The 27,969-nt window shown below is 36.8% G+C and overlaps 1 protein-coding gene and 1 long non-coding RNA gene across 5 annotated transcripts; one reads left to right on the plus strand and one right to left on the minus strand.

The window, feature by feature from the left end:
- The first annotated feature begins 1,045 nt into the window (after positions 1–1,045).
- On the plus strand, positions 1,046–3,095 carry LOC123477977 (uncharacterized). Its single transcript, XR_006653064.3, has 3 exons — positions 1,046–1,663; positions 2,241–2,436; positions 2,951–3,095. It is a non-coding gene; the product is annotated as an uncharacterized lncRNA (long non-coding RNA).
- FBXO47 (F-box protein 47) lies at positions 2,324–27,756 on the minus strand. 4 transcript variants are annotated; one of them, XM_045182562.2, is made up of 11 exons: positions 27,560–27,756; positions 25,120–25,326; positions 24,587–24,757; positions 21,841–21,917; positions 19,792–19,869; positions 17,575–17,683; positions 15,324–15,500; positions 14,020–14,166; positions 13,211–13,353; positions 10,079–10,238; positions 2,324–2,450 (listed from the first exon to the last, which is right to left on the minus strand). In XM_045182562.2, the coding sequence occupies exons 2-11, from the start codon at positions 25,298–25,300 to the stop codon at positions 2,398–2,400; spliced, it is 1,296 nt and encodes a 431-aa protein (XP_045038497.1). In that variant the 5' UTR covers positions 25,301–25,326; positions 27,560–27,756; the 3' UTR covers positions 2,324–2,397. The 4 variants fall into 4 exon arrangements, with proteins under 4 accessions (XP_045038497.1, XP_045038498.1, XP_024429197.1 ...); XM_045182563.2 differs by lacking the exon at positions 2,324–2,450 and adding an exon at positions 5,702–9,419 and having other exon boundaries at positions 24,587–24,679; XM_024573429.3 differs by lacking the exon at positions 2,324–2,450 and adding an exon at positions 5,702–9,419.
- Between the last annotated feature and the right edge of the window lie 213 nt (positions 27,757–27,969).

Below are 27,969 nucleotides of genomic sequence, written 5' to 3' on the forward strand. Positions count from 1 at the left end.
CACCAGGAGGGAATGAGTTGGCAAATCTTGCCCCTTGTAGGCCTGCCCCGCTTTTGTCTGGGAGCTGCAGCCCCCCCTCCCCAGGAGGCTCCATTCACCTGAGCAATTTGAGGGCACAGTCTGCCTAGGGGTGGGAGGTGGGGGGTGGTAAGCACTCTGCCTCCTGGGGACGGGCCAATGGGAGGAGTTGTAGACCCTCTTCCACCAGCATGAGGAGGGAAAATACTAATTCTTCAGCCCAGGCCCTTCAAAAGAGTAATTTGGGGACAGAGCCATGGATACTAGGCCTCAGAGATGTCACAGGAATTTTTTTTAATTTAGTAGGAAATAATTAAAACATAAGGCATAAAAGCAACACAATACACAACTGAATACCCACTACCCAGCATTAAAAAATAAAATGTCCATTTTTTCCTTTCCCCTCAGAAGAAGCCTCTTGGATTTGCCTTTCTAGACTCTGTTGCTGCACAGGGATGGGCCTGCGCATTCTTCGGTGCCCTTTCTAGATGTAACAGCATGTGGAGCCTTCTGAAGAGGGTACAAAAGAGAGCAAGAACGTGGGTAATGACCACAGAGAGATAAGGAATAGTGAAGGAGGAGAGACCTCTGGTGCTCACACTGTAAGTGGAGCAATCTGAGCCAAAATGCCTCACCGCCCAGGCGGCACAGGCAGGGCTGAGGGGCATTTCAGACTGAAGAAGGTGGGGCGGCAGTCTGGGCAAGAGGGAACAATATGGACTCTGGAGAGTGCAAGCCTACTTTTGAATCTTGGTCTCTGCCGTTTCCAGTGAAACATCGGGCAAGCTCCTGACCACCTCTGAGCCTTATCTATAAAAGACGTGTAGGGAGGTTGAAATTACACCGTGTGCAGTATCTGCTACAGTCTAGAAACCCCTAAGTGTTAGCTCCATCCCAGGGATGCCAGCCAAGACTCACAGGAGACCTTTGTTCCCGTCCCTCCATAACAGGACCCTTACAACTTGTCAATGGCTCACTCAACTCCCAACCGTTATTTTTCTGAGATAATTTGCTGTGATGAGTGAGAAGAAAAGGAAGACAGGCAGTCAGGAAGATTCATTCCTAAGGGATCTGGATAGAGATCAGATCTCCTCCTAAGTCCATGTCATGCAGACTCCACTTAGATACAAAGGGATGGGATTGGGTTCCTGGGGAGAAATTGAGCCTCTTCATTTCTGCCTGGTCTCAACGAGCAGTTCCTTGGTTACCCGCCGCCAGGCTTTATGATTGGTTGGCTGTGGGATGTTGGGGGAGGAAGCGGGAGGAGGGAAGTAAGCTGTTGATGGAGCTGCAGCATCCCTTAGTCTCCCTCTTGGAAGGGGGAGGGGGCAAACAAGGGCTGAGCAGAGGAGGGAGGAGGGAGCCATTTCTCTCCACTGGCTGCAACCTCTGTGCTCACAGCTCACATTTCCCTGGAATCCAGAGGCCTCCCCGGCTAAGGACTCCATAATGCTGGATATCTTCATCCTGATGTTCTTTGCCATCATAGGCCTGGTCATTCTCTCCTACATTATCTATCTGCTCTAGGGGCCTGCGGCTGCGGCGAAGCCCACAGAACAGCTCAGCGGCGAAGGATGAAGCTGACTGGCCGAGCATCCTGCTTGCTGACGCATCGGTGGATTTTTGCTTCTGGTCATTATTTCGGGTATCGATTCAAAAACAAAATCAAAAGAGATCTTGTTTTTTCTATTTTTTTCTCAGATGCGTTGATGTAACATTTCTCAGACTCCTTGGAAAAGAATAAGAACTGCCGATGTTCTCTTTGCGACCATAATTTAAAATGATTTTTTAAATGAAAAAATGAAACCCATACTGTGAAGCCTTTTTAGGCAGAATGGGCAGGGAGTGGTGTGCATGATGGGAGGGACTATAATTTCGTAGTTTTTTTTTCTTCAAGTTGCTCTGACTCCGAAGTTGTCCATTCTCTCCCCATAAGTAAAGAAAAACACAGCTTACGTGTCAATAGAGTGGTTTACAATTATGCTTACAGGATTGCATTAATTAGTGACTCATTCTCACTTGAGGATGAGACAGGAAATGAAATTTACTTGGGAGTGGGGTTCTGGGGGAAGATGTCCATTCTTTCCCAACTGTGGGCTTTGACAGAAAGGAGAAAGGAACTCCTAGTCCTTTTCTTAGTCCCCAGAGACAGACCAGGAGTAGGAACGGAGCCCTTCGCTGCCATTCCCATCTGAGCCTTGTTGTTTCTGGGTCTCCCACAGCTCCTGCTCTCCCGTCCAACAGGATGCCTCCTATCAAGAGCAGCAGACCTGCCGCCCAGCAGACCTCTTCCAGAGCCTTCCGGATATGGTTAACCCCTGTCAAGCAAGGGGCTTTTTCGGCTCAGAGGCTGAGGCACAAGGCTGGGACCTCAGGAACTCATGGGCATGGCTGGCAGGTGCTGTGTCCATTTGAGCTGTAAGTGGAGAGTGCTGAGAAAGAACACAGAGAGCTGAAATGTAGACTCACTAAAATTATCATGGAGAACTTCCCAAAGTTCATTTTGATAGCCTTTCCTAAAGTCGTTCCTTTCCCTCACACGAAAGCGTTCCTTTGTAAGTCCAAGAGCACATTGCCTCTCTTTATATGGCCACTGTATCGCTCTGTCTTTGTAGCCTGCACAATGTGGGTTATGTGGTTTCCCTTGTCTTAGTCTCTAGCCAGAAGGAACTTGTCATCTGAGTTTTTAAGATTTATTTTTCCTTTTCCCTACCACTTGTGCTCCGGCTTCTCATCTAAAGAGAGAAACAGTTATATAGTCCTCATTCTTTGTGCCTGCTGAGTTATAAATTATTGAAACAAGATGGCTATACCTAATCTTGTTATTTTGGGGAAAAAAATCTGTTATCCAAAAAATAAATGCTTTTAAAATTGTCGAATGTTCCTTTTATGGAAAAAATAATAATTTCAACATATTTTCTGTCCAATTAAGGTTGAAGAAACCTTACATACTAAGGTTGAAGAAACATACATTTGGGGGTCCAGAGACTTGGACCCCAAATCTGTGGTATCTATCTCTTTGAAAAATCCATCATCATTGTTCGACATTTGATTTTCTAGCTTAAAAATAAACAAGAAAGATGAACTTAATAGTTTTTATTCATAACATTGTGTTCAACTCCCATGTTTTAAAAAGAAATAAAATCGAGGCAGTATAATATCATGTCACAGAATGAAAAACTTGCATTTTAGAATTCTGGCCAATGAAAGACACTTTTCTCGAAGCTTTATCTTGGCAACAAATTACACGACCTTCAGCAAGTCAGTGGACCTTTCAGGGGTTCATTTTATTCTGACAAATGAGAGGGCTGGACTGGAAAATTGTTAATGTCTTTTTCCATTTTAAACCTCTACAATCTAGGATGTGTTATCTTTGGAAACAACATCTTTGAGAAATCCCATGGAAAAACAACTCTTAATAGTTACCTGTAGTGCACTTTTCTGTTCTCCCCAAATGATAATTTATGATGAAAACTCAACTGCAAAACTCTTTTTTTTGGCACATTGTGAGGAGAAAATGACTATTTACCCCAAACATGTATCAGTGATACTTTGTCTGAGCTGTTAAGGGAACGGTAATAAGTATAGTACTACGTGGTGGTATGCAATAAAAAGAGGTAATCCGACAGATACACTGATTACACAAGCATGGCTCTCAGCATTAATACATCCAGGGGTATCTTCAGTTACCTGTGAGGCCTCGACATGACATTTCCCAGTGACACGTTCCTCTGACTCTTCGGCATAGCTTTGTGTTTCAAGCTAACATTTCCTTCTTCAAGTCAAGACAGCAGCTCTAAGTCCTTACCTAGGTAATTAGGGCAAATGCCAGTATTTTGAAGGGGTCCGAGTGACAGAGTAAATTATTGTGGTTTAGATCTTCATGGTGTAGTTTCTAACCAAGCTTGCCCTGAAGTCTGTTATGAGGTCAAAGCTCTTCAGTCCGTGTCCATACACAGTTGAAACAACTAATCAATTCAGTGAAAAGAATCAGCCAATTTCAGTTATACACCAGTGATATGTCCCACTGGCACTGGGCACAATATAAGGACAGGAAGGTTACCCATATTTTCAGTTACTTGGGAAATAATTATATTTTGGAAGAAATTTTATGACTCTGTGCCTGTGTCCATGCTATAATACGCCACTTTATAACAGCATTTTACAGTGTTTGTCATTTTGATAATAGTTTTTAAAATCTCACATTTAAACTACTAGGTATTTTTTAAAAAGATTTTATTTATTTATTTATTTCTAGAGTGGGGAAGGTAGGGAGAAAGAGAGGGAGAAAAACATCAATGTGTGGTTGTCTTTCACGTGCCCCCCTCCCCCAATAGGGACCTGGTCCACAGCCCAGGCATGTGCCCTGATTGGGAATCGAACCAGCAACCCTTTGGTTCACATTTGGGGATTCAATCCACTGAGCCACACCAGCTAAACTATTTGTATATTGGCATCTTAAAACATAGTAAAACACTGGAAAAAGTTACTTCTGTAATATGAGGCTTTGTATACAATTTTCAAGTCTGTGTCACAGGGCAATTGTGTCCTGTGAAATGGGGGTTGTACTTGGCCTACATCGATGTAGTAAAAACATCTCTAGATAATTTTAGATTACTTAGAAAAAAAAAATGTGGTATAATACTATGAATCACTTCACTAATACGTGCTTTCTTGATTAAAAATAAGGGGCTTGTATGGAAAAGTGACGTATTTTATTTCAGGAGAAAGGGGATAAATTTTGGGAAACGGTTAAATAATGGAAAGATAAATGTCACTAAGTTAGAATAACCCAAGACTCATTGCTCTGGGTACATGGAATCAAATCCAAACTTTCTGAGTTTGAAACCTGGCATGACATAATTTAAGTTTCAGAACATTTGTTTGCTGTTAAAAGCTTAAAATGAGCATTATTCAAACTTCAGGATCCCTTAAGAGTATCATTTTAAATTACTCAAAAATAATGGGAATTTCTCTTAACAAAGTATAAAAGAATAGTTGAAGTGGAAACTGTAAATTACATACTTTGCCTTTATCAACCTCCGAATGTTTGCTAAGCCTAGAATGGCCTGTTCTAAATTAGTTTTACTCCCATCTATTATAAACAAAAAGAAAATCAAAGTCAAACAGAAAAAGTCATTGACATGACTTTCATTATAAACTCAAACATACTAAGGAAGATACACTTAGAAACAGTTAACAACTTCTTTGTTCTTAGAAAAATACTGTAAGATCTTGTAGTCATGGGAAATTGCAGATAATACACAATACCTAATTACATATTTGTTTTTTGACACTCGTGTGAGACTATGATAATTGTCGCATATCTATTTTAGCAACAATTGAAATACTAATCAGTTGAGAATTTGGTCTCCGAATTTGGTAGCAGAATAGTATAGAATACTGTTCTACTTACAGATGTTTACACAATTTGTGAGTCGTTGCAAGTAAATGAAATTATTTAATTAATACTGTTAGGCATAAATATATATATATAAGTATATAGCTAATTGCAACATTATTTTATGTTAACACATTTTATATTTTGATCATTGTTAGAGCTATAATTAACAGCTTAAAATAAAAATAAATTCTTCTACAAGAAATAATTTAAAGGAATTACAAATTCAGCGACTTGCATAATGACAAACTCTGGACAAGTTAGACATGTTTCTAATTTTAATTTTATTTTATTAATATAAATAACAACTTAAATAAAGTTATAAAATATTAAATATTTAAGTATCAAAGGTATTTTACCATAAACACAGTACTTTAAAAATAACAATATATATTTCTCAATTTTGTGCACCTTGAAGAAAACAGTGATCTTAGAATGGCTCTAAGTATTTTTTCTTAATTTAAAAGGCTTTCGAGGTTTAAACTAAGCCTTTAAAAAGTACAGTTACTTGAGGAATTTTCTGCAGTTATATTTACTTTCTTGATGAAAAAAAAATCTCAGTTCTTTGGCACTTTTTCTTAACCTAGAGAAGACTGTCCAATACAACCATCTTAGAGGTCATCTTTCTTATTTTAGTGATGTCTCAATAAGCCAAGGAGCCTAGGTCCACAGCCTGATTCTTACGGGTTTCACAGCTACCTGCTAGGGGAATTGGTAGACGTTACATTGCTAGTAAGGTATCCAATAACACAGAGGCTTTTGTAGCGGCTTTGTGTTTTTACCCTTCACGATATTTACTGACATAAAAATCTGTAATCATACAATTCAGTGCTATTCACTTAAAGAGGTAAACTCAGGTCATAACCCCACAAAGAGGTTAATGTTTGTTTTTTATTGATGTAAGGTGGTTCCTCCATTGCACCTTGTACAGAGCACCTCACACTTGCTCTAATCTCCAAAGGTGAAAAATCTTTGTTATTAACAGAACAACTGGAAGCATGAACTAAGTCATCTGAGGATGGAAAAGGGGCCATTGTTCATGCTACGGAGAGCAGCCTTGAACTCAAATGCCTGAAACGTTTCCCAAATAATTTACTGCCTGCATTGTGAAAATGATAAAGTTGAGGAGTCAGAAGGGCAGAAGAAGGAAGCACCCAAGAAAGAATAGAAGTTTTACGGTTTCAAAAGGTACAGAGTATTTATCACAAGATATAAACTTTAAATTAGTTTCTAAGAGAAGTAGCATCATTTTTTGGTTATTAGTATTATTATGGTGTCGTGTGTGTGTTTAGAAACAATAGTAAAGATAAACTAATGATGTGTCATTGAGCTTTTGGGCTTGCTTTCTAGTAGAAGTAAAAATCACCCTACAAATTGAAGTCAAAGGACACTGAGGAAATCACTATCAAAAGGAATAAAAGAGCTAGAAGCCAAGGTTAATCTTCTAAGTCAGCAGAAGGTACAGGATAAATGATCTGACCTGCTAGTAATTTACATCATTGTTATTATAACTGTCCTAGAGTTATGAGAAGTGGGCAGTCCCCTAATGTTTTTAGGCTATTCATTCATTTTGCAGATGTTCCTTTTTTGTGGCACTATGATTGCCTAAGTCAGCACTTGGACATCCATGTTAATAATACATGCTTTTGCAAATTAATCTGCCACTTTAAAATTTGGTATCACATTTTATTCCTAATGACAAATGTATTCAGCAAAAAAGTGGACTGCTGAATTGAGGAAACTGCAAATTTAGTCTCAATGTTATTTTATCTATTAATAATTGAATGAAAAACTTTTCAGTTTACTTTTTATTGGTAGCAAGATGATATCATTTATCTACTGCACCCAAAGAATGAATAGATTTTTTATGTTCCAAATTTCTAGGGAGGGTGAGATAACAACCTCACAATTATCAAGAATAATGCAATAATGTGTCTTTAAAAACACACAGCAGCAGTCATGTCAGTTCAAGTGTGTGATGAGATTCAAAATCCAGGTCAAAAATCTTTTAAATTAAACCATTTTTCCTTTGTAAAGCTTCTCAAAACGACTGCTGTAGAGATTTGGGCAATTCAAGGAATGCAAGGAAACCTCACAGAGACAAGTTGCTTCTCTAAGAGAATGAAACAATATCTATCTAGTAAAATATTCAAAATATTCATTATTTATATTAAAATTTTAATTTTTTCTTCATTTTTCTTCCCCCCCCCCCCACAAATAATCTAATGGAATATATCCTCAACTTGGAATCACCAGTGTTTTCTAAATGGATTAGGTTTTTGAAAGAATATATGAGAAAAAGGGTGAGAGAGAAAAGAAAAAGTTAATGAAGGTGGTGTTTTGTTCTCTGGTATCTGCCAACTTTTAATCTTCATAATTTAGTTGTGAATTGGAAGGAAGAAAATGAAACTGAGAGGAGAAAATGAAACAGGATAAAAGCAAAGACTGTGTTTTGCATAAATATGCAAATGCTATGAACTCTGGAGAAACAATTCCTGCCACGGATGGAGTTACAGTTGGACAATCCATCAAAGAAAGGCAGTTAATTTCTGACCCTCCATGAAGGAAAGTTAAGTGCTTATGCTACTGAAATACAGCAAAATCTTATCGCACAGTTTATATTTTCTCCACAATTTTCACTCTTCTTCAATCCTATTAAATCTGTTACTGAGCCCCTCTTGCCAAATATTTGAGAATTTCCCACAATTTATACGCTACTTCTGCAGGTAATTTCTATATCTTCTAAAGTTTCTTCCCTTTATGAGCTCATGAGGTGAGTTTAATCAAGAGCTTAGGAAAAGAAAGCCAGCCTCCAAAAAGCGGAGTGGGAAGGGGTGTGTCTTCAGCAGAAGTAAAATGATCAATCCCAAGGAGAAGAGAATGAGACACCCAGGAGGGCTCCAGCCTTACCTCAGCCCCTATTAGGCACTATTATTTTCTACTTTAATAGTAATAGTGGTGGTGGCAGATCCTACTCAGACTGAAATAGTCCTGGAGCTCCTAGGAATTCGTTCACTCAAGTGAAGAAAAACCCCACTCATGGGCCGCTCTAAATATCCGGGAACTTGCAGTTCCCTTCAAGTTCCGTTCTTTAAGATAGGGCGAAGAGCTTTAGGAAGAAGTGCAAATTATTTATGCACACTGTTCTGGCAGCAGAATAGGTATTTTTCTTTCATTTTATATTTTTCCTTATTTGCAACACTTTAATCCCCAAGGAAATAAAAGATGATTTGTATTAAAACAATATATACCCTATTTATAGGTTTTTGTATGATTTGTCTTAAAGAAGGAAAGATATATTTGTATATGTGTAAATACATACATATATATGAATAGGGATATACACATACACACATACTTCCTTTGGTTTTTTATCTTAGTTCATACAAAACGTGTATGAACCATATGCCAAGAAGGTGGTAAAAAAATGTGATTTATATCTGCACATTCCCAAACACCATGTTGCAAACCTTCACAAAACATTCTAGGCTATATCTACACAGCCTAAGCAAAGTGAAGAGATACATATTGTTTAATGAACTGGGGTCTGCTCAATTATAAAGCACAATTTTCTCTTGTTTCAACGATCCACACATGCAGGTTGACTCACCCCAGGTTCTGAGACTAATGTTCCATTTATTTTGTTGTTAGGTTTACCAAAATCTCAAGAGGCACAACTTGTTTTTCAGAGAAATCTCGATATATTCTTGAGTGTGCCTGTAATTTTTATATTAATAGCGGTCTAAGCAGTTGCCACTAAAATACTATGCAACTTTAGAATTACTTAGGTGATAAAAGGTCCCTTCGATGCTATTCTTTGTGGAAAAGTAGCATTCTTCTCATTGTTAGTTCAGTGAGGTAGTCTCTAAATGCAAGGCTTTGAGTATTTAGGTAGAGGCAGAATCCACGGTCAAATACAGGACCTCCTTATGGAAGTTAGCCTGAGCGTGCACAAGGTGGAACAAATTCAAAAAGTTTCTGTCCTCTTCATCATGGTCTCCTATATGCCATTACATAGGAATGAACAGTAGGGGGGGAAATGACAGTTAAGTTTTAAAATATATGATCTATTTAAAACATAAGATGTTCTAATTTTCCCTAATAATATGTAACAGAAAGCTAGTTAGTGATCTTTACTAAGTCAGTTGTTAAGCACTGCAATCATGGAAGTTTATTAGAGCACTGAATTACAAGTCAGAAGAAAAGGATGCTGGTCCATGTTTTATTGTTTCTAACTTTATGACCTAGGGCAAGTCAGATAATTTCTCTAAGCTCTAGTTTTCTCATCTGTAAAACAGGACTAATTGTCATGTTGGCTACCTAATAAAACTGTAAAAAATATATATTAAAACCATATAAATATAGGATATTATTATGATGATTATGATAGTTGAGTAAGTTAAAATTTTTTGCTCTGCATAATTGAAATTGGTTCCTTTAAGAGCACACTCCTCAATTTTGTTTTCCACTAAAATATATACCCGATTTAAAACGTGACAAAACCAGGAACTAAATATATCTCATGGAAAAACAAACAAAAATGTCTACTACTACTATTCTTAGCTTAGCAATAAGAGTCTACACAGAGTTATCCCTGTCTTAAGTGGAGGCCAGAATGCATCTCGTTCACACCTGTGCACCGTCTACATGCATACTCACCAGACATAACTGACTGCAGCATTTCCATTATAATACATGCAAATGCATTTGCCACATTCTGTAGGAAGTTATGTTTATCCACCAAAGTATTGAAGACTTTACAGAGCCTTTGCATTATTTTAACTGTCCAATCCATGCAGTATAGTTCTTTCTCGCACACCTGATTTAGAAATACAAAGCATTGTGGTAAACCTTCATGTAAAGAAAGCTATAGAATTTGAAAATTGTATTAACTATGACAGTTTATGATTTTACATAATTTATTACACATAACATTATATTGCGTCTATAAGTGGGAAATGTTTTTATATCTAACACTCCATTGCTTTCAAATGGTACAGTTTTAGTGGAAAATGTATAACATAAATGAAAGTCTCATTCACGATTATCATAGAATATTATTTTAAAATTTTATTTATTTTTCAATTATAGTTCACATTCAATATTATTCTGTATTAGTTTCAGATATACATCATAGTGGCTAGAAAATCATGTCCTTTAGAGTGGTCCCCCTGATATTTCAAGTAGTCGCCTGGCCCCACACAGTTACCATGGTATCACCGACTATGTTCCCCATGCTGTAATCTGCATCTCTGTGACTGTTCTGTGACTACCAATTTGTACTTGTTAATCCCTGTCCCTTTTTCACCCAGACCCCTAATCCCTCTCCCCTCTGACAACTGTCAGCCTGTCCTCTCATCATAGAATATTAATATCTTATCATAGAATATTAATAATGTAAGAACTAACACTGAAAACAATTATTAAACATATGAAAAACAAGACTTCTGCCATTCACTCATTCAATAGATATTTACTGAGCACATGCTAAGAGCTGGAAGTACAACGGTAAGCCACAAAGACCGTGCTTCTATTTTCAGGAAGTCCAATCATGGTAACAGAAAAACAAGAAATTTCAATAGGCAACAGAATTTTATAGTATTACCAACTTTCTATCTTGAGAGTTATAAAAATGTTTCTCTATTATTTAAAAGACAAATATTTAAAGAAAAGACTACATGTTAATAGCTAAATCTGAAAAGCTTTGTTTGCTAACATCTTAAATGGCCAATTTAGCTCACATAACTGAGTAATATACAGCATGAAAATAAACTTTATAGTAGTGTAACTAAATAATGTTAATCTGACAGGAAAGATGTATTGACTACTTATGTGTAAGGCGTGGTGCAAAGCACTATGAAAGACGCAAGTGACACAGTCCTGGATTTCAAAGAATTTACAGTCTGTTTTGGGAGGTGACTTAACTCCACACATAAAATGGCTTAAGAACACTATTAGTAAATGAAGATAAAGAGAAGACAAATCTGAGGCAATTCAGGGAAAAGTAATGATCAGAGTTGAGATGGTTATCAGGGAAGGATTTTGGGAGAAGGTTTCTTCACCCCCAGCAACTTCCTCTTCATTCCGTTTGCTATAGTGCTGCCGAAGTGACCTTTTACAAACCTGAAACTGGTGATGTCTCTCCCCTTCCTGAAACTTTTCAGCAGCTCCCTATTAGGGGATGTGTTCAAGCTCCACAGATAGTCTATGTAAGACCCTTCAGTTCCTGGCCTCTCCCCTTCTGTCTAACCTCACCTTCTGCTTTTCCTCTTCTGCACATTTTGCCCTTCAGAAATAATACTGGACTGCTTAAAGTTATGCTAATATAGCCATGAAATTCCACTTCTCTTTCTCTTTTGGAGGAAATCTGCCTAATTATTAAAATAAATATTTGCCCCTTCTGGTGTGGCTTAATGGGCTGAGTGCCAGCCTGCGAACCAAAAGGTCACAGGTTCGATTCCCAGCCAGGGTGCATGCCTGGGTTGTGGGCCAGGTCCCCAGTTGGGGGTGTGTGAGAGGCAACTGCACACTGATGTTTCTCTCACCCTCTTTCTCCCTCCTTTCCCCTCTCTCTAAAAATAAATACATAAAATATTAAAAAAATAAAATAAACATTTATATTGAAAATAGTTAATTTAGTAGCTTTATTCACATTTCAAAAAGAGCCACAGAAGTTTCATTCATGTTTTAAGCAGTTGAGTTGGTAATGATCCCATCTCCATTTCATAGGAAATGGATTACATTCAATTATTCCTCACAATGGCCAACTGGAAGATTATTTCATTGCTTTTGAAGCCCTGGTTGAGCTGGCATCTGCGATGGTAGCACAATAAATTATTTGTCTTGTCTATCTGCCTGGGGAACTTCTATTCATTTTTTAAAGTGAATTGGAATTGGGAAAGCCCTCTTTGTGCTCTACACTCACCCATATTGGTTCCTTTTCGCTACCTCTGTTTGTATCTTTTTGTACATATATTTTTACTCTTATCTCACTGTATTTATTTACATATACCTTGGTATCTCTTAAAAGACTGTAAGCAGCTTTTGGTCAGAGAACTGTCCTATTAATTTCCATAGTCCTAGAATCTCACACAATGTGTGGCCCATAGTAAAAACTCAGGTTGTGTAAAATGAATAAAGATTAAAAATATTTTTAAGTGTTTTGTTTTAAAAAACACTTAGCTATAAAAGTGGAGAGAATAGTATAATGAGCCCCCTGTACCCACTTTCTAACTTATCAATCTTGTTTCACCTTTATCTCCATTCACTACCACATCCTCTCCCTGCTGCTCTTGATTATTCTGAAGCAAATCAAATGGAGTACTTTATTTTTTAACAGAATTTTTTTTTTTTTTAAGAATATAACTTGGGCCCTGGCTGGGTAGCTCAGTTGTTTAGAGCATCATCCTGATACACCAAGGTTGTGGGTTCAGCCCCCTATCAGGGCACAGACAAGAATCAACCAATGAGTGGAGCAACAAATCGATGTCTCTCTCTCTCTCTCTCAAATTAATTTTAAAAATTAAATAAAAATAAAAAGAATAAGACTTGGCAGAGCTGTAAAATGACAATCTAGACATGAAGTGGGGAGAGGGTAATACAGGGAATAATTCCAAATATGATAGTTTATTACATATATTACAAAATTTTACAAGTATATATAAAATATATGCTCATATACTTTTTCTTTCAAAATGTTTTGTACATATTTCAGTTCCTTCAGGGCAGCTCCCTGGCAGGTCAACTATAATGTTAAACAACTTGTTAGAGAAAAACTTACGTTTTACTTACCAAAGCCAAAAAGACTATCAGTCTTGCCAGTTCCACGGCCCGCCCATTCACAGCTTTACTAGCCATGAAAGTGAAACAGATGTCGCTCCCGCACAGGATTAGGAGACGGGCGTTATTTTCTAGAAGCCACTCATGAGGAACCACTTTGAGTAGAGGAAGAACAGTTATTTAATGAGAAATTGCGCCATAGCTTGAGTAAACATCATTAATTACAAGCACTATTACATCATTTCACTGGAAATACAATTAGTGTCAAGGGAAAAGCTCAGAAAAAATGCTTTAGTTTTTCAGTTACAGCATTTAACTGGAGACAGAGATTACTGCCAAGTCATGGCAGGTCTTACAAACGTACTGTACAGTGTATAGTGATACAGTCGGAGCATTTTTCCTACACAGACATCAACAAGCACGGTGTCCTAATCCTATGAAAGGAAAGAAATCTTGAAAACTTCAGAATCTCAAGGATTCTGCACAAATGGGAAAAACCCTTTCACCTGTGCCATGCCATTAGGCGAGGGTTTCTTCTTACGCAACCTAGGAGGGTGTTTATGAGAACTTACAAAATGAGAATAATTATGGAGCTTTCAAATAATAGTAATAAATATATACTTATAACATTCATAATTGAAAGAAAGTAAGTTAATTATATGCATTCTCTTCAAACATGACAGATTCTTTAAATATTTTAGAGCACTTAATGATTTCAAATAGGCAAGTCATTTGTTACCTGTGGAATTATCCTTATAATTTTATAACTGTATTCTAATAATAAATCTCTGTTACTCTGTGAGATAAATATATTATTTTACCTGACAGTTCATCTATAAGACTGATAACATCATCTGCTGTCCACTCTTTGATGTCTGTGTCGTATAGTAAGTTAATGGCATCAGCCAAACCTTTCAGACTGGATTCATCTGCAGGTTCTTCTACCATTTTCTGCCAAACCACTTGTCCTGAAAAATCATTGAAACAAAAATTAGGTTATGACAGAATAGTTGGATTTGTGATAAAAACTTCATGGATTGTTTAAAAAGGAAATTGGATTGTATAATGGAATTCATTACTTATATATGCTGCTTTCATAACGAAAGTCTATTTTAATAACAGTATAAATTTGGATGTCTCTGACTGATTTGATGAAGCACAGCAACAACAGCTAAATGAAGAAAAGATAGTTTCACCAAACATAGCTTCTAGTTCAAAGATAGTGCTACCCCTAAAACAGAAATTGGAATAAACAGTTAATGTAATCTTACTGAAATAAAATAAAATCTGCAAAAGAGAACATGCTATATTTGAGGATCTTCCAAACGTTTATATCAAAACAGAATAATCCAGTCAATTTTTGATTATTTACCTATGACCAATTCTCTTTGTGAATTACACAACAAAATTTAATCCCAGATTGGCTTCTTGATGCTATTCAACATACTTTAAACTGGTTACCTGCTTATGTGAGGCAATGTGAACTAAGGAACTGCATGCTAATTTTAACATTAATCTAAACTTCAATAGAAATGCAAAAAATTGCAAAAGAAATCATATTACACACCCCAAATTAAGTAAAACATCAATTCCAATTACTACTTTGATTTACTGGCACTATTGGTCCCCTCCAGCAGCAAATATAATCTTAAATTAAGATAATGTTTGAGCCCTGGCTGGTGTAGCTCCGTGGATTGAGCGCAGGCTGTGAACCAAAGGGTCACTAGTTCGATTCCCAGTCAGGGCACGTGCCTGGGTTGCAGGCCAGGTCCCCAGTGAGGGCCACAAGGAGGCAACCACACATTGATCTTTCCTTCCTTCTTTCCCCCTCCCTTCCCTTCTCTCTGAGAAAAAAAAAAAAAAGATAATGTTTGAAAATGAAAAGTAGCTATTTTAGGTAAACCAGGCATGATAGGAATATACTTGGTAATGGCCTTCAGGGAACAATTTCTGTCTTGAAGCTTAAGTTATGCACAAATTAATGTAGTATAAATCTATGAAACTGGGAAACAGTTTAGTCATTAGGAATGATGAAACTTAGCAGGTACAAAAAGATATTATGCTTCCTAAAGCAAAAGTAATTAACCAGTTTTGTAACCTATGTTGCTAAAAAATAGATGCTCACCATCTTGAGGAGATATTGGTCCAAAGATGATATACAGCAATCTTGCCTGATTCACCATTGGCCACGGCTTTAATATACATGTCAGCCAAAAAGCGGAATCACTTCTTTGTGTCCAGTGATCAAGCAGAACATTCCTACAGAACAGTCTGATCCTTAACTCCAGTTTTCGGGCATTTCCTATGACGACAAGAGACTTGTAAATCATTCTTCCTAGAAAGGGTGATGTGCAGAGTGGATAGGTCAAAGACATACTTCATTAATATGCTCTATATTGGAAGCATTACTTCATTTTCCTCTGTAAAAGTTTTAGATTATCAAGGAATTATTTTAAACAGCTTTATTGAGATATAATTTACATACCATTCAATTTGCCCATTTAAAGTGTACAATTCAATGGTTTTTAGTATATTCACAGATATGTGCAGCCATCACCAAGTAAGTTGTAGAACATTTGACCACCTCAGAAAGAAATCCTGCTCTTTTAGCTATCACTCCCTATTCCTCCACACTCTCCCATCCCCAGCCCTAAGCAACCAATAATCTACTTTCTGTCTCTATAGATTTCCCTGCTCTGGAGTCTTATATGAATGAGTCATAGAGTATGTGACCTTTTGTGACTGGCTTCTTTCCTTTAGCATAATGTTTTCAAGGTTCATCCATGTACTGGCATGTGTCAGTACTTCATTCATTTTCAGGGCTAAATAGTACTCCATTATCGATATACCACATTTTGCTTATCCATTCACCCATTGATGGACAGGTGGGTTGTTTCTACCTTTTGGCTATTCTTAATAATGCTACTATTAACATTCATGTACACGTTTCTGGGTGGACATGTGTTTTATTTCTCTTGCAGATATACATAGGAGTGAAATTGCTGGGTCATATGGTAACTCCATATTTAATCATTTGAAGAACTTGCTAGACTGTTTTCTAAAGTGGCTGAACAACTTTATATTTCCACCAGAAATGTATGAGGGTCCCAATTTCTCCCATTATCACCAACACTTGTTTTCTGACTTTAAACAATTATTTATTTATTTATTTTTATTTTAAAAAATTTTATTTATTTTGTTAGAGAGAGAGGGAAAGGGAAAGAGAAAGAGAGGGAGAGAAACATCAATGTGTGGCTGCCTCTTGCACGTCCCCTACTGGGGACCGGGCCTGCAACCCAGGCCTGTGCCTTGACTGGGAATGGAACCAGTGACCCTTTGATTCCCAGGCTGGTGCTCAATCCACTGAGCTATACCAGCCAGGCCTGCTTTCTGACTTTTTGATTCCAGTCATCCTAGTGGGTATCAAGTGGTATTTTGTGGGGTTTTTTTAACAGCATTATTGAAATATGTATAATTTACATACCATACAATTTTATCCACTTAAGCATATCATTCAATAGTTTTTATTATGTTAGATTATTATTTTTGAATTTTTAAATGATTTTATTTATTTATTTTTAGAGAGGGGAAGAGAGGGAGAAAGAGAAGGAGAGAGACATCCATGTGTGGTTGCCTCCCATGAGCCCCTACCAGGGACCTGGCCTACAACCCAGGCATGTGCCCTGACTGGGAATCAAACTGGCGACCCCTTGGTTTGAAGGCTGACGCTCAATCCACTGAGCCACACCAGCCAGGGCTCATGTTTTTAGTACGTTTATAAGTGGTTTCATATTGAAAGCATCATTTGGTAATCTTTTCTCTCAAACTACATTTTGAGATTTACCTATATTAACACACTTGGCTCTTAGTTCATCTGTTTTAACTACTGAGGGTTTTAATTATATGAATATGTCACAATTCATTCATCCATTCTGCTGACAATAGGCATTTAGGTTGTTTCGCTTTTCATGGTTACATGCTGCACTACTCGTTCTTATGCATGTCTCCTTGTGCAAACTGTGGGAGTTTTTCAGAGTATAACTGCTGGACTGCAGGTTCCATAACTTTTAAAATATGAGGTATTTCAGATATATACAAAGGTTTAAAGAATACTATCATGAACAACTTTGTATCCTCTACCATCTTAAGGAATAAAATATTATTAATACAGTTGAAGCCCTCTGAGTACTTATCTTTCTCTAATTACATGCTACTTGAGCCTCCTTATCCAATTCAGTGTTTATCATTCCCTTACATTTCTTTGTTCTTTTACTATAAATGAATGCCACAATTTATTTTTAAATACACTTTTGAACTGTGTTTTTTTTTAATTTTAATTTTCTGTATAATGTTATTTCTGAATTGTAGTTCTTTACCTGGCTTGCTGAAGACAGTGGTCTGCACCTTGCGGGAGAGGCTAGTTAGCTCACATAAGAAGTTGAAAACACGATGGCACTCCAGTTCATCCCAACCTGCTGTTAAGATCTGAGGATAATAAAATAAAGGAAACAATGCAGATGTTCAGACCATCAAATCAAAACATAAGTCACCACTGCCTTATGGACACATAACTGTTGTAGCACATGATCCAAGTTATGCATAATTTTATCCACTATGGAACTGTTGAAATTAATAAGAAATTTTACATAAACAAAATATAGAAATGCTTCAAATTCAATTTCTTTTTGTTTTTAAAGGAGTATGTTTTCAGAGAACTTCCAATGCTACTAAATCCCAAACTCTGACACTATGAAGAAAATAACAAATCTTAGAACACAGCTTTAGACATCTGACTCACAAGCATACTGTGGCTTAGTTTTAGACTAAAATAGAACCCTTCTGACCCCCTCTAGCTATCACTTATGATATTGCTTACCAATGATAAGGATTTCATTTAATGTGACAATTCATAAGCATTTATGACATTTGGATGTGAACAGAAAAATTTCACTAGGACAAAATTTAATAATTATTTTTAGTAAACCCAAATGTACAGTTAAACATATATGAAAAAGAAATTCCAATGGTATATCATTATGCAATTGACCCTTGAACAACACAGGTTTGAACTGCGCAGGTCCACCTTTATGCAGATTTTTTTTTCAACAAATATGAGTACTTGAAAAAAAGAAAAGATTCTTTTTTAAAGATTTTATTTATTTTTAGAGAGAGAAAGAGAGGGAGAGAAACATAGATATGTGAGAGATACATCAATAGATTGCCTCTAACACGCCCCCAACTGGGGACCTGGCCCGCAACCCAGGCACATGCCCTGACTGAGAATCAAACCCACGACTTTTCAGTTCACAGGCCAGCACTCAATCCACTGAGCCACACCTTGTGTACTGTTTTCAGTGCAAAGTTGGGAGGATACAGATGTGGAGAGCTGACTGTATGTGTTGATCTAAGCCATTTTATATAGGGGACTTGAGCATCATCCATGGATTTTGGTACCCATGTGGGGTCCTGGAACCAATTCCCCTTGAATACCAAGAGACAACTTAATTTGGAGGGAGTCAAAAGTTATACATAGATTTTTGACTGTACGTAGGTTGGCACCTCTAACCCCTATGTTGTTCAAGGGTCAACTATAATTAGATTTTGAAAAAGTTGATCAATCATATAAATTTTCCTTAAAATAGTTGACCTAGATTTCAGTAGTATAAAAATTAATCTTACTATCTTTGGAAGGACATACAAGAAACCACTAACATTAGTTAATTCTGTTGAAGGGCACTCAGTGGACAAGGCTTTGGAGGGAGAATTACTTTTCACTTTATATCATTTTGTACCTTTTGAAATTTACATAAATACATGTGTTCATATTACCTGTCCAACACATATTTTTTCATTTCTTTGGGACAGGCTGATAGGCTGGGATATAAGCAAGATTATTGTAAGACTATTATAGACCTGATAAGGTTGTTGTAAGTTTTAAATAAGCTAGTACATTGCTTACAATAGTATAAATATATTAATAATATATTATTAATATTGAATAACATTAAATTTTAATGACATTATCTTCATTTACAATAAAAGTTTAGTCGAAAATGTTCTTCAAATTATACAGCTGATTTTTTTCTTCTGTTCTAGTTCTATTATCACTGACATAGAACATTGTGTAAATTAAAGGTATACAATGTAGTAGTTTTATATTGTACATATTGCAAATTAATTACCACAATAAGGTTAGTTCCATCTATCATCTCCCACAGTTACAATTTTTTTCATACAGTTGATTTCTAAAGTCACATCTTAAATAAATAGCCTAAGACCTAAAATTCACCATACATACACATGCACACACACTCCTCACCTCACACTATTTCTAGTCTTCACAATAGTGGCTAGAAACTTTGAGGACTTTGGTAAAGAGCTATGTAACATTTCTTACCAGCGAGAAATTCAAGAAGAAAATCTGAGGTAGCAAACATTATTAGATTAACACATTTTCAAATCTTTACAATTTTATTTTGTTCTTTTTTTTTAAGATTATTATTGCTTTCTTTTTAACCTATGGAATATTACATGCTCTACTTGTCAACAGCTCAAAAACATTCCTTTTCTTCTTTCATTAAAAAAAAATGTACCTGTAAAAACATGCCATAACATGATAATCCTAAACACTGCATAGGAGCTGCACAGCCATTGAATTTAAAACAGGAAACCTGTAAAGAGAACAACTATTAATTCATCCTTTTCATTGGAACTGTAAAATGATTTGATATTCAAATTTAATGGAAATATGTAAGCATTTTTTCAGTCTTAACTGAAAGTAACTAAAATGTTAAATAAGTGATTAGCATTGTAACATAGGTAGAGGTTACAGAAGATAAAAAGCAGGCCCTGACCCGTGTGGATTGAGTGCCGGCCTGCAAAGTGAAAGGTCCTCCTGTTGGATTCCCAATCAGAGCACATGACTGGGTAGCAGGACAGGTCCCCATTTGGGGGTGTGTGAAAGGCAACCAATCATTGTTTCTCTCACTCATGGATGTTTCTCTCCTTCTCTTTCTTCCTCCCTTACCGTCTCTCTGAGAATAAATAAAATCTTTACACTTGATCTTAGCCAAAAGGCTGAGAAGCGATAACATAAAATCTTAAAAAAAATAAAAATAAAAATAAAAAACAAAGACTGCCTTCAAGGAGCTCACAATTTATTTAATTTTATTTTTAAGATTTTATTTATTTATTTTTAGACAGAGGGGAAGGGAAGGATAAAGAGAGGGAGAGAAACATCAATGTGTGGTTTCCTCTTGCATACCCACCATCAGGGACCAGGCCCACAACTCAGGCCTGACTGGGAATCAAACTGGCAACCCTTTGGTTCACAGGCTAGCGCTCAATCCACTGAGCCACACCAGCGAGGGCAAGGAGCTCACAATTTATTTAGGAGAATAAGATACACACATGCGAAGTTATTTTGATAATTCAGGTTAGAATATGTATAAATGATAAAATGACTGAAAAATACGATATCAGACACTATAAAAGCAAGCAGGGAAATGATAAATTTGGGAATGATTTTAAAAGCTTATGAAGGATGTGAAACAAGCAATGTCTTAAAGTAGGATTCAAATATATACCAAGTGGAAAGGATTGGTGAGGGAAACAATAAGGGCAAAATTGTATAGGGGTAGGAATAAAACAGTTTATTTGGGAAGAAAGATATAACCAACTTAACTAGGTTCAAAGTAATAGGAAGTACAGTTGCATTGTTAGGGGAGAACCTTAAATAGCAGCTATGGACTTTGGACTTTGTCTTGCTGAATTGAGTAGCCACTGAAAGATTTTTAAGCAAGAAAATTAACTTGATGAAAGCAATGCTTTAGGAAGAATAACCTTGATTCAGTGTGCAGAATGTGTTGGGGGCAGAAGAAATTGGGTGGCAGAAAGATCATCTGGGAAGCTGCTGCAAATAGTATTTGCATACTATTGAGTGTAGAACCGAGTCATCAGCACTGCATGTATGTTTGGATTTGTACAGTAAAACTCATTTTCTTCCACAGATATTATGCCCAACACATTGATACACGTATCCAAGTCAGAAGTTATCACAAAAAGGTTGTCATTTTATATACTAAAATGCTTTCTGATGTTTTTGTATATTTAAACAGTAAGATTTTAACATTCACAAATTATTTCATTTTTATAAAACATCTAAATCACTACTTTAAAACATCCTCATGATTCCCATGTGGGGTAAAAATACTTTTATATTCCAATAAACCTAATAAACTTAAATGATGTACTGTACTTAGTTATATATAAAATTATTTTATAATAAGTAAAGGACTACTGTATTACATTTTGGTGTTTTATAATCTTTGAGTACTTGGTAAAATATTAAATTATCATTGACCAGGTTTTTAATACTAATTCATGAAGTTCTACTAATTAAGGATAGATTTTAAATGAGTATAAGACAATGATAAACTATCTTCACTGGAAATCAAGATTATGAACTAATTCAAAAGTATGCCAAGGTTGCAGGTTCAATCCTCAGTCAGGGCACCTACAAGAACCAACCAATGAATGCATAAATAAGTGGAACATCAAATCGATGTTTCTGTCTGTCTGTCTCCCTCTTCCTCTCTCTCAAAAAAGTCAATAAATTAAAAAAAAAAGAAGTATGATCTTACTTCTGCGAGTATCTTGTGAATGTACTTTAGTCTTTCCTTTGTGGGTAGCAGCAATGTACATCTTTTAAATAGTAAACCTGAGAAAGTAACAAAAACAAAAACAACAACACGAAAAAAAGGTGACAATGCAATCAGTTAAAAAATATCTATAAAGCACAGCATAATGTTTCCTGAAAGTCAAGTATGGTATACTGTAGTGGACTGTGAGCTGATGTCGTCTGTAAGAGGAAGTTTGGGAGCAAGGGTATAAAACATTTATATGTTGAAGACCAAGTGGCTTTGATGTTTACCTAAGAGGCATTGGCATAAAATTTTATAAAATATTGTGAAATTGATACTATAGGACATATATGGAAAAGTTTAAAGTTATTTAGATTAAAAAAGATACAATAATAAGACATAAAACAACTAGGGAAACTTTGTATTGTCTTTATTCCATAGAAAACATATTTCAGTATCTCTTGAAATTAATCTCACGTCCACAAATAAAAATGTTTTGAATTGTTAATGCAAAACATAGAAAGAATGGGAAAAATATTTTGTATTGTTTTTGGAAAATAAAAAACATTTTAAGTCACAAGTCTTTAAAATTCCAGAGATTTTAAGTCATTTTTGCTCACAGAAAATGTCCAGTTTGGATTAATTATCTATTTCTCTCTTCAAATATATCCTTTTATGGGGCTTGCATGTTAAGAATGTATAGAATTTTGTGTTCAGATATTTAAAAAAGAAACAAAATCCCTTCCATTTCCCAGTGAGATATGTAATTTCAATTACAGTGACAGGAAGTGAATGATTTGTTTCCTCTAACTTTAAATAGTCTGTTTTCCTAAAATGGCAATACTCTGTTAACATTCCTATGAGGGCAAATGTCCTCAAATTAAAAATAAGATATATGGCATGAAAGTATATATCTGCATATCATTACTTCCTTCAGTTTTCATCTTCTCTGCATTTACTTTTTAACATAATATAAATATTACTTTACATACTTCTGTAGAACATACGAGAATCTAATTTATTTTTAGAACTTGTTATGTTTGGGTAACAACATGACCAGAATTAAGTCTTAAACATAAACCCTCCCTATTTTTGTTCATAAAAAGACATTTTCAGTGTTTGGCTTTTAGGCTGAGTTCTTTTCCTTTCATGCTTTGGCATCCAGTCCCATGGCATATCATAGCTGGGGAATTGTAAGCTATAATTGTATGTTGGTTGCCTTTTCTAATGTAAAACTCCTGTTTTTAAGGGTTGCAATTTAACATAAAAACCAACACCAGCTGACTTTTTTTTTTTAACACAGGTGCTCTGTGATACCCTTTAGAGACCAACTTCTTTAATTTCTTTTTACTAAAATAGAGTCAGATGTAATGTTCTTTCCACACTAGCCATCTGCTCTGTTTTTGCGTGAAGAAGCAAATTAAAATTTATAATACTCAAAGAGCAGGATTCTGAAAATGTTATTTTAATGTCTGAAAATAAGAACAGATCAGATAGGAATAGCAACAGGAGAAAATGGTAAGTACATCAAACATTTACCAAAGGAATCAGTCATAAGCCAGGTGTCTGCATCAAAATTAAATGTAAGGTTGAAATCATTGCATGAATAAATCTGTTTTAAAAAGCTAGCTATTAAGATCAATACACGTTTGTATTTTTGACTGACTTTGTCCATCTAATTGCCTTAAGGCTTTTTTGGTTTGTTTAAGCAATTGAGACTTGGTCAGGGAGAAAAAATTCTTTCAGATCAAAACCAAAGAATAAGCACTTTTACCCAATCAACTACCATTTCCTCTGCACCTAATGATGTTTGCAAAAAATATTTACGATAACAAGTAGCAAAAAGTAACTGCATATTCTGTTACAGACTTTACTAAGCCTAATTCAATACTGAAGCCAGTAACATTATAATCAAATTATATACCTTTAATTTAGTCTTATAAAATATACTTGTCAATACCGTTTTATATACTTACACATCTATATAGCCTTATTTTATTATCTTAAAGCTAGGCATCCTTTGGCTACTAAAAGATAAAAGTTAGTTAACTTTGTATGCTTTTATTTAAATATCAACATCTCTTTGATATTTGGCTTTATTGTCATGCTTTGATTAGTTATAAGGTGATTTCTAATTTAACTGGTGTCATTAGTCAAGTCAAAATTAGAATTTTATTTCAGCACTCTTAGGGAGAATAAAATCAATAAAAGGGGTGAAAGATGAATACAAATCAAGGGGAATATCATCAAAATTTCCTTTGATAAGGTTAATTTAATCACAACATAATGATTTATTAGTAAATGTATACAGTGCTTTAAAAAAACACTGTTTCTGATAAAAGAAGAAATGATCTTCCACAATAATGTGTTTAAATCTCTATGTTAAGGCCCAGATTATGGTTGAAAGGGAAAAGAGGGATCAAGATAAAACTCATCAGATCCACAGAAAATACATCAACTTCCTAAACTGGTAAGCCACCTAGAAAATAAGCATAGGTGACATTGTATCCACATGACATCACAAGGGCTCACACTTTTTTACATTAAGTTGCATTCTCTCATCTTTAAATTTAAGCGTAAGAAATGATGTTACGGGAAAGTCCTCACACTGAAGAGTAAAAGCATCATAGAAACAGGCACATATTAGAAAATATTCTATTTCCCATGAGTCTTACAGAATTTATGATAAAATCCCCTTAATTAAGTATGGTTCTTTACTTGTTACAACTCTTACTACATAAATTACCTAGAGATCTGTAGTGTTCCAGGATAGCAGAGTCTTGTCTCTTGTCAGGCAGCTCAAGGTTATGAAAGTCCTGTAGTAAAAGCCTTTTGCTTCCTGATGAGGTTGAGATATAATTAATAATGTGCTGGCTGAATGTTTTGGACACCATGCTTAGTATGCTGATATCCCTCACTACCAAAGGAAAAATATATACATATATGTGAATGGCTTAAATACAAAAACGTCACTGTTAAATAATAGTAAAAATAAAAAGGAAAATCTAAAATTGTTTTAAATCCAGTGCTCAATAAATTAGAAATATCTTGGGATGTAACAGTCATACTACCATGTCATTATAATGAGAAGCATGCTTAAAGAGTTTGAGTATTCTCCTTTCTCATTGTGTCCCTTACCTAACAACAATAAAGCTTTAGAAAATAAACTTAACGTGAACACTATGAATTCTAGCACGGTCAAAGATGACAAACTAGTTCTTGGGAAAAATAAGAATATTTGAGTGTCTACATAGCCTGTTCACAGTCCCCAAACCTCACCTGACAAATATCTTAAGATTATTTGGAATACTTCCAATGGCAAGACTTTAAAATCTCCAAGCGCTGATAAGGGCTGAGAATCTGAGTAAAGGGTGCTGGAAACACAGCCAGGCCGACGATTACTACGTCTATATTTCTGGTTGGGAATCAAAGTGAAACTGGTATTTGTCCTAGACGCCATCCTTTTTCTTATCTTGTGAATTTATCCTGGTTAGAAAAACAAAAGTACAAGAGACAAAGAAGAAAAAGAAAGACAGGAAATTACATTGATAAAGAGATGGGGTTTTTTGTTATTTGTTTTTAATGAACAGGTTGATATTTTCATGGGAAATAGTTGTCGCTCTATATTTACAAAACTCTTAATATGGTGTCCAATTTATAAAGTTCCCACCAGTAGAGTCTACTATTCATCTCAGCATGATATGAAATATTAAAAAATATTTTCCTTCTTAGCCAAATATTCTAGATAAAGAGTTTTAGTAGCAAATGAGAATGTATTTGGATAAAATACATTCTAAGAAAAGAAATATGCAAAAATTTTACATATAGAAAATTTACATATAGAAAAAGTTTTACAAAGGAAACCAATATAACAAATTGAGCACATTCGATGTAGCTTTAAAATTTTGTAGTAATGTTTTTCTATTTCCTTAAAACAACACTGACACCTTTTGTTAGAAACAATAAAAACAAAAGGATAAGAAAACAGACTTTCATTGTAGCAACTTTAAGCAGTGAAATGAAAGTCTTATCCAATCAATAAGACTCAGGTAAATAAACAAACAATTAACTTCCCTCAATTTCGCCTTTGGTTAATAATAGTTACTGATAAGTCTCGGGAAGGGCTTCCATAACTTGATTTCAAAATGAACATTTCTTAGGGAAAACTTACTAAAGTCACTGATAATTTACTTATACTAAACAATAACTTAAAAAAAAAAACCCTGTTCGTCACACACAGCGACATCTTCACTACGGCCCCAACCCAGAAAACATGGTCCACGGTGTTGTACGCGCACACGCCACGCGTGGGCACCTGTGATGCACACGCCACGCACGTGTGCGGGGGGGCAACCACAGCTTCCGGCTGACGCTCTTCCCTCTCGAAGGCACAGCTAAGACGTTTCACCTCGGGGTTACAAGGGTATTTGCCCAGAATGCATCTTCTCCTTTCGTCAGGAAATTGCTAAAATCACATTGTTACGCATTTATCTTAAAAGGTTACATATCGATTTATACCAACTCAAAATCAGCTGCACCCTTAAACACGTGGCCCAGAAATTGGGTGCTTAGTGAACAGCGTCCTCGAAGACCACGCATACCCGGGGCCTTTGCTTCAGCATTCATCGGCCCTTAAATGAGCAGGTATTTGCAAAATCGTCACTGCATGTTACTTACACACGTAACATGTGCCTTGTCAAAACGTTTACAAAATACAGCAAGAACAAAGATTCAACTTGCTTGTAAACACTTTGGTTTATAGCATGCCAGAATTTCACGTTTTATGTTTCTTTTTAACACACACAAAAAGGGGGGGGGGGCAGGATCCCTGTTCCCAGGATTTTGTAACCTTTTTCACTTATGGTCACAACTGAGATCGCTTCCACTGCTGACAGACACGCTTCTACAAGTCACACGTTTCCAGGGCTGCAGATAATTCCAACAAATGGAAGAGTCTTAATTTATGGAACCCACTAGGGTGTTGGGGTTTCTTCCCCTCCCAGTAGGCATTTTGAAGCGTTATCATCCTGATCAAACACACGCCTGGCCCAGGACTCGCTTCTCTGAGGAACTTGTGGGAGTGACTTGGGGGGCTGCGGGCTCTCGGGGGGCACGTGGGCGCGTCAAGAAGCGGAAACGCCCCCGGAATTCAAACCTCTGGGAGGGTGCGCACGCGAAGCCCGGGCTCTTCTAAACGGAAGTCTCTTTCCACGCTTTTACATTGCCCGCTCAGACCCGAAGGTGCGGGGGAGCTAGCAGGCTCTTCTGAACGATTTAAAGGTGTGAGCCCAAACTACGGGGTCCCCCTCACGCCTTTGGAGAACGAGAGCCGCCGACGCGAACCCGGGAATCACGGGGTTTCCGAGCCCCGGGCCCTCCCACTCCCTTTGGACTCTTTGGGAAGGACTTCGAGCGCCCCCTTGGGAGAACTCGTACCCCCCCCCCCCCCCCCCGCTTCCCGGAAAAAACCGTCCGCCAGCAACTCCCCGGGATTTCGATTTTGTTTGAACTTTTAAGAAAACCCTGCTGAAGAGACCCACCCCCATCTGCTCGGGTGTTCGCCCCAAACAATCGCCGAAGAGGTCACCTCGGGAGGGCGTGCCAGAGGAACTGGCCGCCCCGAGACTCAAACCACCCTGGGATGCATTTTTTACCCCTTCGCTCCATCAAAAGGTGAAACTATCTCAAGGAAATATTGGGGAAACAAATCTCTTTTTACCACAGATTTTGACAGTTTTCCGGCTAAAGGATCACAGGAAGATGGGATCTAGTCGTTTTGCCCCACCATCCTCAAATTTCTTAATGTTTAAAAAACAAAAAAAGGTCTCCTCAAGAGTTTCCCTCCGGGAAGAGAGAAGGTCCGGCTCTGCTCCGCTCCCGAGCGGCGCTCCAGCCTCCCAGGAGCCCCAGAGGCCTCGAGAAGTTTTTAGAATCCTCCCAGGAGCCCCAGCGGGAAGGAGGCCCCGCCCCCTCATGAATAATGAGAAACGCCGGTTCCCATAGTGCCCTCCTCCATCATGAATAATTAACAACGATGGGATCCTAGGCGCCCCAGGTCAAAAGCCGCCCTTTGCTCCCTGCTGAAGACAGGAAGGGGCGGAGCCATGAGAATCCGGGGGAGGGGAGGGT

The sequence above is a fragment of the Desmodus rotundus genome, chromosome 9, assembly GCF_022682495.2.
Source record: "Desmodus rotundus isolate HL8 chromosome 9, HLdesRot8A.1, whole genome shotgun sequence".
Lineage (NCBI taxonomy): Eukaryota > Metazoa > Chordata > Mammalia > Chiroptera > Phyllostomidae > Desmodus > Desmodus rotundus.